At 41.8% G+C, this 13,801-nt stretch overlaps 1 protein-coding gene across 2 annotated transcripts; it reads right to left on the bottom strand.

Moving 5' to 3' along the window:
• Positions 1-21: 21 nt before the first annotated feature.
• Positions 22-13,753, bottom strand: rad51ap1 (RAD51 associated protein 1). 2 transcript variants are annotated; one of them, XM_060902837.1, is made up of 10 exons: positions 13,355-13,753; positions 13,204-13,250; positions 10,598-10,724; positions 10,385-10,491; positions 10,221-10,292; positions 10,070-10,138; positions 9,793-9,936; positions 9,486-9,656; positions 2,070-2,225; positions 22-1,803 (listed from the first exon to the last, which is right to left on the bottom strand). In XM_060902837.1, the coding sequence occupies exons 1-10, from the start codon at positions 13,369-13,371 to the stop codon at positions 1,676-1,678; spliced, it is 1,038 nt and encodes a 345-aa protein (XP_060758820.1). In that variant the 5' UTR covers positions 13,372-13,753; the 3' UTR covers positions 22-1,675. The 2 variants fall into 2 exon arrangements, with proteins under 2 accessions (XP_060758820.1, XP_060758821.1); XM_060902838.1 differs by having other exon boundaries at positions 10,070-10,135.
• Between the last annotated feature and the right edge of the window lie 48 nt (positions 13,754-13,801).

Below are 13,801 nucleotides of genomic sequence, written 5' to 3'. Positions count from 1 at the left end.
AAAAAAAACAACCACCAACTCTCTGGTGAAGCCATAGTTTATTGGAGTACTGTTGCAGAGATCCTTTGGCTATTTGACTAAATCCTGACCTTCATGTTTTCTAAAAGTCTCCATCACATAGGGCTGGGTGATATTGTGATAATTTATGTTACAATATGCTTTTCTGAATTAAAGTGGAACTTGTGGTTTTATTTTATAATAAAAACACAATTCAAGAACAGAATTTTAGTGAGACAAAACTAGACTGAAAACGCTGCTTGTGAATATGAATCAGTTTTAAGCAACATTAACATTGAATGACTACAAATCTGGCCTCCAGTTCATTAACTTTTGTTAACTCCCAGTAAAGTTGCTACGACTATGAACAGTTTTCAGTGTAGTCTTTTCTGAACACCTCAAAACCGAGCCTTCCAATAAATATCACTCCACTGCCTCTATCCACACAATAATACATTACTTACAATAATGCAGAGCAATGCTTTTTTTATTTCTGATCTGTGAAAACGTGTATATAATAAACATGCATTCTGCCTGATCAATACATGTGTCTTATTTACAGACAGTTGATCAAATGTTACGTGGCGAAATAAAGCCAGATCATTGTCTGTATCGTTTAAGTTGTGTGGAAAAAATTGGCCAGGAATTTGTTTCTATGCATCATCCAACTTATTTGATGAACAAAAGCTTTTTTTTTTAAAATAATAACAGGTTAATTTTTTTCTAAAGCAAGAAGGAAAAATAATGTGCAGGAACTTTTAATTTCAACGCTATATGGTCAAAAGTATGTGGATACCTGACTACACCCGTATCTGATTCTTCCTCAAACTGTTTCTATTGTGTATGAACAGGCAGATTATCTCATCTCATTATCTCTAGCCGCTTTATCCTGTTCTACAAGGTCGCAGGCAAGCTGGAGCCTATCCCAGCTGACTACGGGCGAAAGGCGGGGTACACCCTGGACAAGCCGCCAGGTCATCACAGGGCTGACAAATAGACACAGACAACCATTCACACTCACATTCACACCTACGGTCAATTTAGAGTCACCAGTTAACCTAACCTGCATGTCTTTGGACTGTGGGGGAAACCGGAGCACCCGGAGGAAACCCACGCGGACACAGGGAGAACATGCAAACTCCGCACAGAAAGGCCCTCGCCGGCCACGGGGCTCGAACCCGGACCTTCTTGCTGTGAGGTGACAGCGCTAACCACTACACCACCGTGCCGCCCTACAGGCAGATTAATGTAAGTCAATGTATTTATAACCAACCAGAAATCTAACTTATAAAAGAAAGAGACACAACATGTAACAAAATGTGCCGCATGTTTGAACCATCCTAATTCCGTGCAAAACCCATGTTTCGAATCTTTGATTTAGTTTGGAGCAATTGACTCATTTAACTTGAATGGTTCAAACGTACTGGACTTCCCATCACCCTCTTTAACAATTTTGCAGCGTACAAATTGGCAGTCAGGAGTGATTTCAATTGAAACATGACAAGGATTTAATTTACACCTTTAATTCTCACTACACGCCAAAGACAAATAAAACACAAAATATGTAGATTGGACGTTTTTCAATTAAAAAAAGTGAAGACAGTTAAGAAAAAAAAAGATATTGGCTAGACAGATACAATTATGTTCAGTATAATGATTTTTTTTAAACAAAAAGCTTCTAATGCGCTACAGTGTTGGGGTGCAGGGGTTTTACTCGAGCCAGGCGGGACAGTCCTAATCGTAGACCAAGTCCAGGGGACTTCACAGGAGGACTCTGACATGAGCTAGGGCTTCTTCCTACCAGACCTGATAACATCCAATGAAAAAAAAATGAACAGATCATTTGCTTAGGTCTTAGATAGAGGGATTAATAATTAGTATACCTCAATATGATAAATATTTCTAGAGTAAAGCATCAGTTTGCTTTGTAGATAAAAATTCAGACATTCAGACAATAGGATACATCCCTTGCAGAGAGAGACTGCTGTTTGTACATGATTATCAACTGTACAAGATTCACTTTAAAGAAGTCATTGTTGTCTACATACGCATGCATTCTACACACGCCTTACCAGGAGGAGTCCACTTTGGCATTCTGCCCCCAGCAGGACTGGTATGGAGAGTAGATTTAGTCACAGGAGGAGATGTGGGAGTTCTGTTCAGTGCACATAGAGGCTGAGCAGCAGCTGGACTCCGGACCTCTGGACTACTGAGTACTGTGTTTTTGACTGAGAAGAAGAGCAAAAAGTCAGTTATTGGTTCCAGCATGACAATGCCCCTGTGCACAAAATACACTCAATGAAGACAATTTGTCAAGGTTGGAGCGGAAGAACTTGAGTGTTCTGCACAGAGCCCTGTCCTCAACCCCACTGAACACCTTTGGGATGAACTGGAACACCAACTGCACCCCAGACCCCTTCGCCCTACATCCCTAATGCTCTTGTGGCTGAATGAGCCACTAAATCTGGAATGGGTTTTTCAGCAAGCCCAAATAGATGTGATAGCCAGGTGTCCACAAACATTTGATCATATAGTGTGTATTCAGCACTAACTGTTTAGTGCAACATTAACTTGCCATTTATAACAACTAAACACAGCACTACAACAGACAAGCTGTAGTTATGTACATAACCATCATGGTTTTCTCCAAAGTGCAGATACACGCCGCGCTGTGCGACGTCAGCGCCACGCTGTCACTTGCACACCAAAAAACAAACCAAAAAATAATACCATAAATCGAACAATGCAGAGTACTTTCCACACCTAAATATCTCTTATTCCTCTCTGAAAATGAGTAATAACTATAGAAATAGGAAGATATTGTAATATATAGGTCTAGACTATCCTGGTACTGAACCCAGAAGTGAAAATAAAGGGTTTCGCTGCATGCACTGACTGCCATTCGCAACCATACATAAAACCAGGTTCTTGGTACTGGCCACTAGATGGTGCTGTTGTGCGATTTGACCTCAATTCTGTTCCTGGCACTATAATGCAGGCTTTTGTGTGTGACTTTTGCCTGTTGGGTTGCAGGTCTGTAGTTGACAGTCGTATTGCTAATATTCTAATTTCAGCTGCCAGATTCAATATTATGCATTTGTTTGGTGTGCAATAAAGTTAAATATTTCTCTGAATCGACTGTTTCCAGTGTTTTCACTTCAAATCTATTTTTGCCCTTTAAATTTTGCCCCTTGCATATTTGACAAGGTAAAAAACAGGAAATTTAATAAATGTTGAATAGTGCCTAAGTCAGTCCTAGATGTCACCAGAATGCACCATTTGAAGTCTCTAATTTCAATATTTTCCCACGGGAGCATGCCCCCGGACCCCACTAGCAGCTGGCCCTCTGGGCCAGGGTTCTGCATCAGTAGCACCACTCTGATATTTTTCTCTGGGGAAAGTACTGATCTATGAACCCTGGCTAAAGGGCAGGCGAGAATCACCAGGATACAGCTTTGTGCATGTGCACATACGAGCAGAGATCTTCTTGCAAAGTCACAAAGTACCATCCAGTGCAGTAATAACAATGGATTTTGGCAGAAATCCCAGGTTCAACCACAAGGTCATCCCAAGGTCACTTTATCACCAAAGCATACAAGGCAAGCTCGAATTCTTTCCAAGCAAAAAGGCAGTTTTCAGTTAATGTTCACATCAAACACCAGAATGAGTGACACATGTGGTGAGTGACTTTGACCATGGCATGGTTGCTGGTGGTTTAAGTATTTCAGAAACTGCAGAAAAAAAAAAAACACATCCAGTAAGCATCAGTTCTGCAGGCAGAAACGCCTTGCTGATAAGAGGTCAGAGGTGAACAACCAGACTGATTTGAGCCAACAGGAAGTCTACAGTAACTCAAATAACCTCTCTTTACAACCAGGGTGAACAGAAAAGCATCTCAGAACATGCAACACATCATATCTTTTGTATGCGGATGAGCTACAAGAGCAGAAGGACCCATGGAGTTCCACTCTGGTCAACCAAGAATAGAAATCTGAGGATGCATTGGCACAGGATCACCCAAACTTTTTTTTTTCTCTCCGTGCTTCCACGGAAGGCGGTCGCATTTTTCTCTGCTCTCCCTCTCCCTCCTTTTTTTCCCTGCTTGTGCTTCTTTGTCTCGTCTTGTCTGTCATCCTGTTAACTTCTGAGAGACTCTCTCCGCATTGCTCTCTAAACTAAAAAAAATATATATATATTGATAAACTGGTCTCCGGGCGGCACGGTGGTGTAGTGGTTAGCGCTGTCGCCTCACAGCAAGAAGGTCCTGGGTTCGAGCCCCGGGGCCGGCGAGGGCCTTTCTGTGTGGAGTTTGCATGTTCTCCCCGTGTCCGCGTGGGTTTCCTCCGGGTGCTCCGGTTTCCCCCACAGTCCAAAGACATGCAGGTTAGGTTAACTGGTGACTCTAAATTGACCGTAGGTGTGAATGTGAGTGTGAATGGTTGTCTGTGTCTATGTGTCAGCCCTGCGATGACCTGGCGACTTGTCCAGGGTGTACCCCGCCTTTCGCCCGTAGTCAGCTGGGATAGGCTCCAGCTTGCCTGTGACCCTGTAGAAGGATAAAGCGGCTAGAGATGATGAGATGAGATGATAAACTGGTCTCCGGGCGGCACGGTGGTGTAGTGGTTAGCGCTGTCGCCTCACAGCAAGAAGGTCCTGGGTTCGAGCCCCGGGGCCGGCGAGGGCCTTTCTGTGTGGAGTTTGCATGTTCTCCCCGTGTCCGCGTGGGTTTCCTCCGGGTGCTCCGGTTTCCCCCACAGTCCAAAGACATGCAGGTTAGGTTAACTGGTGACTCTAAATTGACCGTAGGTGTGAATGTGAGTGTGAATGGTTGTCTGTGTCTATGTGTCAGCCCTGTGATGACCTGGCGACTTGTCCAGGGTGTACCCCGCCTTTCGCCCGTAGTCAGCTGGGATAGGCTCCAGCTTGCCTGCGACCCTGTAGAAGGATAAAGTGGCTAGAGATAATGAGATGAGATGAGATGAGAAACTGGTCTCCTAACAAAATTGACACAGTTTCCTCGACGAGAAGCCTGGGTTCGGGGGAACCCGCCTGTCCTGCCGGAACGTTCGCAGCTGGTTACATGATGGATGTGTGGGAGCGGTGGCGGGTCGTGTGCCTGGCGATTCTTTCTGTGGAGGACACTGAAGATATCTACCTATTCGGAACCATGATTACAGGACTTTTGCTGATTGGATTAGGCATTGCCCTGGTATATTGAGGAAATTAGACAAACGGTGACAGCTGTTCAAAGCCCCACAAAGCTTCCCGATATGATTGAAGTGGTGGGCAGAGCTGTCGGCACTCAGACTGTGGCTATTCAGAACTTGAACCACAACATGGTTGTCATCTTGGAGAAGCTTTCGGCTTTGCAAAGAATAAGTATTTCGGAGATCAAATTGAACAAAATGGACAGATATGGTCGAGCGGAGTGGACGTGCAAAGAATGCGTCTGCTCGCAAGACCAAACAATCCCAATCTTATCTACTTTCGGCTCCCTGAGACAGCACCGGCCTCGGCCAAGGCCGTTGCTGGGCCAACATCTCCCCCTGAAGGTCACTGCTGTGATACGCTCTCGCATTCCTTCCCCCACTTCCCGCGGTCGCTGCTTTCACCCCCAGTGGGACAAGCGGGTGCATGACCAGTGCCCTCATGGCTGCAGGAGCGGACGGCTGCTTGCTTGCGCTGGGTTATCTCTACCTCCCCCCCTCCCCCCTCAAGTCCCGTGTTTTCATGTTGTAAAGTGTACTTGTGTTTTTTGTGCTTATATGCTGAGGGTTTTTTTTATGCTCCCACACTGTACTCCTCGCAGGAGCATAGAGTGGGGGTTGCTTTTTTCTCCTCTCCTCATGTTCTCTGCAATTTCTTTTTTTCCCTGTCTTCCTGTCCTGTCTACTCCCCCTCTGTTAATTATGTGTATGTATGTATGTAAGGACAGGTTGATGATCAATTTTACTGGTACAGTGATAATAAAGGGTTCATTCATTCAAACTGGACAGTTAAAGATTTGGAAAAACATCACTGGGTCTTTTTCCCCAATCTGTCCCATTTTGGTAGGTTCAGTTTATAAAAAGTATTAATACCAGTGACTCTGATCTTTCTTGTTTCCTAGACCTGCCTGATCCATCCTGATGCCTTATTTCTGGCTGAAGTCTCATCACATCGCTTCTGTGAAGGACAACCCCATATGGACAGTCAAAAGATATGTTTAGGAGATGGCTCTGGACACCTACAGTTTCGCTACAATGGTTTGGGACTGCAATTGTCATGGTGACTTTGAGTCTGTGGTTGTCATGAACGGTTTTGTGCTCAAGTCTCCATCGATGGACAGATGGTGAGTTTAACAAAATAGACTTCATGTTAAAACTATAATGAATTTCCTGGTTGGACAGTTGTACTTTGTGACTACAGAGGACACAGTTATAGAAGCAAGTTATTTATAATCACACTATCTGTTATCAACCAGATGAGGATGGGTTCCCTTTTGAGTCTGGTTCCTCTCAAGGTTTCTTCCTTGTGTCACCTGAGGGAGCTTTTCCTCACCGCCATCACCACAGGCTTGCTCATCAGAGAGGCATAAATACATTTATTAGAGATAAAATTAGCTCATATGTTTAAAGTCTTTATTTTTCTGTAAAGCTGCTTTGTGACAATGTCTGTTGTTGAAAGCGTGATACAAATAAACTGACTTGACTTGATTCACATGTGCTGTCACGTACACTGTCGAGATGTCAGTTGTAATGTTTGAATGCTACTTAAAGACGGAAAATTTAGCCAGCAAAACTTACTAAATGAATCAGTGATTATTTTAGCACTAAGGCAAGGCAAGTTTATTTATATAGCACATTTCATACACAATGGCAGTTCAATGTGCTTTACAGAAGCAAAAACAAAAACAGTAAACAATAGAGAAATAAAATTACATAAAATAATTTTATTTTTAATCTAAAACAATTAATTAAAAGAATTAAAAGAAAATAATAAAAATTAAACAATAGTAGAAATAAAATAATAAAATGCCAAAAAGAAAAAAAGGAGAAAAAGAGAAAGAAACCAGCGGAATAAAATAGAATAAAATTAAAGTAAATTTAAAACATGCAGAGAAAGTAAAGATTATAAAAAATGTAAAAATATTAATTATTTAACAGAAAGCATCTGAAAACAGCTTGGTCTTTAACCTAGATTTGAAGCTGCCAACAGCAGGAGCATTTTTAATGTCCTCTGGCAGTTGGTTCCATAGATGTACTGCATAGTAGCTAAAAGCTGCTTCACCACACTTTGTTTTAACAACTGGTTTTAATAGTAAATTTTTCTGTTGCGATCTGGTAGATCTGATTGGGTTAAGCCGCTGCAACATATCAGAGAGGTAATTGGGCCCTGTACCATTTAGAGATTTATACACCAGCAGCAATGCTTTAAAGTCAATTCTGTAGCTTACTGGAAGCCAGTGAAGGGACCTTAGAATTGGAGTAATGCGATCAGTCGAGTCCAGAGTGATTATGGGGCTCTTGTTCTTTAAGTGCCATGACTGATATTTAGCTCAAGTGCATCCTGGTGCCCTGTGTCTGGTTGGAGTCTTATCACATCGCTCCTGTGGAGGACGGCCTCATATGGACAGTTGAAAGTCACACTTGGAGGACGCTCTGGACACTTACAGCAATGCTTTTATGGCTGAGGACTACAGTTGATTTGCTAACTTTAGGACTGCAGTTGTCATGTACAGTTTTGCACTCAAGTTTCCATCAGTGAAGAGTTTATAACATCAACGAAACTGACTTCATGTTAAAACTGTTAATGTTATAGTCATGTTGTTGCCCAAATGAGGATGGGTTCCTTTTTGAGTCTGGTTCCTCTCGAGGTTTCTTCCTCATGTCGTCTGAGGGAGTTTTTCCTTGCCACAGGCTTGTTCATTGGGGATAGATTAGGGATAAAATTGGCTCATGTCTTGGGTCATTCGGATTCTGTAAAGCTGCTTTGGGACAATGTCTACTGTTAAAAGCGCTACACAAACAAACTTGACTTGACATGATTAAGACTAACTGACGTAGATGCTTCTGATTATCAAATTTATCTAATTGTTCCATTGTCAACATATTGTTTTTCATGAAGTTATCTACTGTCAGCTAGATCAGAGTTTCTCAACCACTGGTCCATCTACTGGGCTGCAATTTTTTTTTCCAAGTTGAAGTTAATTTTTTTTTTTTACTCGTAGTAGGGTACAATTGCTGGGTTGCATCCGACGTCACATCCGCCTCATTAAGCTACAGTCATACAACAGCTCGCGATGGGTTATTGATGAAAATGAGACACGTTGATGGAGATATACATGTGAGCTAAAAGTTGTGGTCACACAGTAGGTAAACACTTGACCGTCACACCTTGGCATGCTCAAGTCTAGCACAGCTCGACCGGCCGTGCGCATTCACTGAGCACATTGTGTGCACACTTGGGACCCAGTTGTTATGGGAAACACCTGATACTGATTTGAACGCAATCAGCACGCACAGATATGGGCGCCGTTTTCACAAAGGCTTTGTGAAGCATTATCACTGTCACGTTTGTTTCTAGCCATTTTAAATACTCTGCCTTCTGTTTTGCTTTTGTAAATATCATGCCTGCTATTAAACACTCTTCCTGCACTTAGATCTGTCTATCTTGTGTCCTGAGCCCCAGATCTTTAACCCAGCCACATATAAAAAGTTGTACTCCTCCATGCTCTTCCAGGTTTTCCTCTGTGTGTCCGTATAGAACGATGTCTGCAGCAGCAGGTAGTTTGAGATGTCAGGGAACTCAACGGATGAATAATTTTCCAACTCGTAGGAAAAATCCTTCTTTGTTAATGTGTAAGGATCTAATCCCATTGAGTGGTTTCTATATCCACTTCTTTTGAGTGTATTTCTTACTTTTTTCTGAACACAAACATGGCAATAAGTTCTTGTGTTAATGGACCAGACTCCACTTTTGGATCATTAATCCCTTCTGACTGAGAATGCCCTGCATGTATGGTTTTATGTTGGCTTCTGGCACATCCATACAGTTTTAAATACAATACCTACAATTTAAAACAGTTTGTTTTTATTGCATTTATTTAATTCCTGGGCTCCCATCTGTAACAGGGAATGATGTTGCATTCCATTAATACACTTAACAGTAGATTATTACACTGTAATAGGATAGATGAGCCAAAATAATTGGGGATCTTTTTCAATGGGCCCCGACTCGTTACAAGTATGAATAGGCGGGCCTTAAAGTAGAAAAGGTTGAGAACCCCTGAGCTAGATCACACCTCTGCCTTTGTGTGTAGTGCAGCAGGTGGTAGGATTCAGAAGCACATGTTGTAGTTACATCATGTGTTGATGTAAATATGCACACACAGCCCGGACATAGCATCAGCTCGTCCCCGCCCCCGGCCTACTGATGTGTCTACCCTTGAATTATACTGAGATCTGATTATTTAAAATAAATAAATAAATAAATAAATAAGTACAAACCTTTGGACTGTGGTTTGGTTTTATCCGGTTTCATCGGCTTCTTCTCTTTCTTAACAGCTTTTGGTGCTGTCTTTTTCACACTCTTAGCTGTTTTCAGTTTCTCTCGTTTTCTCTTCACTGTGTATTCTTCATCCTCACTCTCGTCCATGTCACTGAACTCAGAGTCACTCTCTGGATACATATAAAACAGAGCAGCATTAAATCAAACAACTATACAATATAACCAAAACGCTGTGTGTGTGTGTATTTTTTTTTTTTTAAATCACAAACACCATGGTGAGATGGCGAATTGAGTGGGTTGATGTACCAGGTGTGTTCTGAAGTCTATAGTCTTCATCCTCTTCATTTTCTTTCACGTCCTCTAACACACACCTCTGTTGCTTTGTTGCTTTTTGGGACTTTCTCTTCATGCACATGGCAGATGAGGGCTCACTGGTGATCTGATCTAATCCTAGATCAGCAAGGTTCATTTCAATTCAATGGTCAAGTTCAACTCTCTTTCAGTGAACAGAATTCTGATATACATTACACAATCAATTATCATACTGTATTTCTCAGGATGTGAACTCAGAACCGTGTCTTACCCAAGCAGGTGACGTCCACGCTACAGTCTGACAGCACAGGGGGCGAAGGGTGGCTTGAGGGTTTATCTTCTTGAAACAAATCATTTTTAAAACGGTCAGTTGTGGCAAAACCATTTCCAAATACAAACAGAAAGATGAACTGATGTATTACCGAAGCAGCTGCTATCTACACTGAAGTGTGTCAGCATAGGAGGTACATCTTCACAGGGCTCTGACTTTTCATCTTCAGGGCAGAAAAAACACGCTTAGATAGTATTTATCGATCGAAATCATCTTTATCTATCAAAAGATTGATCAACACGATAACGTACACACCTAGACCGTTGCTAGTTGGTTCCTGGAATGTTTCTGTCGACTGGAGCTGAGACAAAATGAGAGCAGTTTCTAAATCTCGCTTATACAGTTTTTCATCCAGAGACAGTCTGAAAAACAATTGTATATCACATAACTGTAGCTATTTTACATTCACAGGAAACATGATTTACTGTACGATTTCATCCTGTTAACTTAATGAAAGAAATCACGTACCTCTCTTTGTGTGCTTTAGCTGTTAAATCAATGATTTCATTTTTCTGGGTTTTGTCTTGCTGACATTCCTTAACAGAAGCTCGAGCTTTTTTATTCGGAGGGGCTTTCGCTGTGGCAAAATCCTCATCTGTTGTGCACACAAGCTTATAGTTAGCAATAGCAAATGAAAACAGTGCACACTTGAGCCATACAAATGAGTGACCATTTACAGGAAAAATCAACATAAAGTGTATTAGTAGTGCTTTCGGCCACCAGGAGCCACCAAAACAGCTTCACTGTGCCTTAGCACCAATTCTACATGTCTCTGGAACTGTACTGGAAGGATGAACACCATTCTTTTCAAAGATATTCCTTTAAAATCTCCCAGAGGAGGGCAGCTTACATCAACATGCTGAAATGGCTAAGCCAAGATTGGGGGGGGGGGGGGGGGGTGGGGGTGGAATCAGTATAAGGATTAGTTTTTTGCATTTCTCATTTGCAGTTAACAAATGTTTTAAATAGGATCTTGTTTGTTTTTTTTTTTGAAGTGTAGAAAAACACTCAGAATGATCTGAAGTGGCACTTTCAGCATGACTTGCCCCCTTGTTTTGATCACCATTTGGGTGAATATACTCTCGCCCATTGCTGTGACATGTCTGCTTAATTATCAAGCTATTGATATTCAGTTGTAGCCTTCCCATCTAATACCATCACCAAGGCCATAGGATGTGATTTACATCATTTTAACACTCAAACCATTCACTGAGTCTCGTGTCCTGTGGATGAGGACACTGTCAACTTGGAAGACACCTGTCCCATAAGGAAAGAAAAATGCTTCATCACAGGACAATCTGCAGTGACATTTTCCCACAAACCTATCTTTTTTTTTTAATCTGTCACCCAATACAACACATAGAGGATATTACACGGTTGCATAAAGATATGAAATCTATCTTCGAGTGATGAATGTATATATCAAGAGTGAACGAAGTGAACGAGTATAAATATTTTTCAACACGAGAAGATAAACTTCATATCTTTGCGCCACCATGTAATGTTCTTTATATTATATGGACACATCTACAAAAAATACACAAGTTAATCAAAAGAATTTTAATTCTGAACCAGTTCAACATTTTGACAAGGTGAGTCTAGTCCGCGGGAAAACACTGGGAGTGACGTCATCGGAGTGAAATATCAGGAATTATTATACATACAGGACACTTTTTTGACGGAATAAAAATGTGTTCTATTCCCTTCTAGCAGGTTTCATTCATTTGGTTTGATAGCATGCAATATTGTTAGCATATCGCTTATCCTACATGTATTACATCACTCTACCCAATGGAGAATGAGCATCGAATATGGTTTACGATATCGCATGGTCATCAAGACATGACATTACATGTTGGAGACGTAAAACTTCCGCGCTAGTGAGTGACTGTGACAATTTGTAAACAAACATGGCCACCAGGTTTGCTTCGTTAAATATGGAAGATTTTGAGAGAATTTTGAAAGAGAAAGACGTGCTGAACACCCAAAAGGAATGTGTATGTATAGTAGTAGTAGTAATAATAATAATAATAATAATAATAGCGCCCTGCGATGACCTGGCGACTTTTCCAGGGTGTACCCCGCCTTTCGCCCGTAGTCAGCTGGGATAGGCTCCAGCTTGCCTGCGACCCTGTAGCTGAATATATATATTCCCTTCTTCTCTACACACTGTTTGCACTGTTATTGGAGTTGCTTTTAATCTCATTGTACATGGGTATAGTGACAATAAAGGCATTCTATTCTCATCTCATCTCATTATCTCTAGCCGCTTTATCCTGTTCTACAGGGTCGCAGGCAAGCTGGAGCCTATCCCAGCTGACTACGGGCGAAAGGCGGGGTACACCCTGGACAAGTCGCCAGGTCATCACAGGGCTCCATATAATATAATATCATAAAATATACAGTGGGCGGCACGGTGGTGTAGTGGTTAGCGCTGTCGCCTCACAGCAAGAAGGTCCGGGTTCGAGCCCCGTGGCCGGCGAGGGCCTTTCTGTGCGGAGTTTGCATATTCTCCCCGTGTCCACGTGGGTTTCCTCCGGGTGCTCCGGTTTCCCCCACGGTCCAAAGACATGCAGGTTAGGTTAACTGGTGGCTCTAAATTGACCGTAGGTGTGAATGGTTGTCTGTGTGTGTCTGTGTGTCAGCCCTGTGATGACCTGGCGACTTGTCCAGGGTGTAGGCTACCCCGCCTTTCGCCCGTAGTCAGCTGGGATAGGCTCCAGCTTGCCTGCGACCCTGTAGAACAGGATAAAGCGGCTAGAGATAATGAGATGAGAAAATATACAGTGCCCTCCACAATTATTAGCACCCCTGGTAAAGATTAGTAATGTAACTGAAGCATGTTTGATTTGAGTGTGTAGGAACTTTCAAGCTGTAATCCATAACTTCCTGATTAACTGGGGAACAAATATGAGGTAACACAGAGGCCAAGTTCCCTCAACATGGGAAAGATAAGATAATTACTAATCTTTACAAGAAGTGCCAATAATTGTGGAGAGCACTGTATCATAGCTGTAGGATGCATTAAAGTGCTATAAGTGCAACACCAAGGAAAATATCATCATCATCCTTACCATCATCATCATCCAAGAAGTCTGAGTAACTGATGGCTTTCTTATTCCTGACAAATACAATTAATAAAAACACAAAAGCTGGAAATAAGTACCTTCACGTCACAGCAAAAAAGCAAACATTTACAAAGAGAATAAGGAGATGATCACAGACCTAGAAGGCCGCTCCATTTCTATAAAAGCAGATCAGTGAAAGAGTTCACTGAAATGAAGTGTTGTTGATTTAAAGGATTTTGTAAACACAGCGCGAGCTGCTGCTCGGAGCTACGAGTTCATTCTTAGAGTTAAAAAAAACTTTTAAAAACAAACTATTTAAAAAAACAAGCTACTACTGATTTTACACACGAGCTAAAATATGATCATAGTTAAAATAATTACTGCAGATATATTTATGAACATAAATTTACATCCAGCCGCACTATCACTTAACCCGCCCAAAACCAAACCAGAAGCAGTCATTTGACGATTCAAAATACAGATTCGTAAAACGCAACCTTGATCTGATAATTCACAAAATGCCTGACTGACGGGAAAGATCATTTGTATTCCGTTTTCAGTACGAAATCCCTCGTATTTCATACTGAGCTTAAAACAAACACAC

Source organism: Neoarius graeffei, chromosome 21, assembly GCF_027579695.1.
Source record: "Neoarius graeffei isolate fNeoGra1 chromosome 21, fNeoGra1.pri, whole genome shotgun sequence".
Classification (NCBI taxonomy): Eukaryota; Metazoa; Chordata; class Actinopteri; order Siluriformes; family Ariidae; genus Neoarius; species Neoarius graeffei.
The sequence above is the reverse complement of the archived record's forward strand: the minus strand, read 5'-3'. Positions and strand labels throughout refer to the sequence as shown.

What these genes read in the sequence shown, in the direction of transcription:
- rad51ap1 (XM_060902837.1), bottom strand. An exon ending in TAGACTTCAGAACACACCTG is followed by an intron (nt 9,657 to 9,792) that starts GTACATCAACCC and finishes ATATGTATCCAG; the next exon opens with AGAGTGACTCTGAGTTCAGT. An exon ending in GCCAAAGTGGACTCCTCCTG is followed by an intron (nt 1,804 to 2,069) that starts GTAAGGCGTGTG and finishes GGATGTTATCAG; the next exon opens with GTCTGGTAGGAAGAAGCCCT.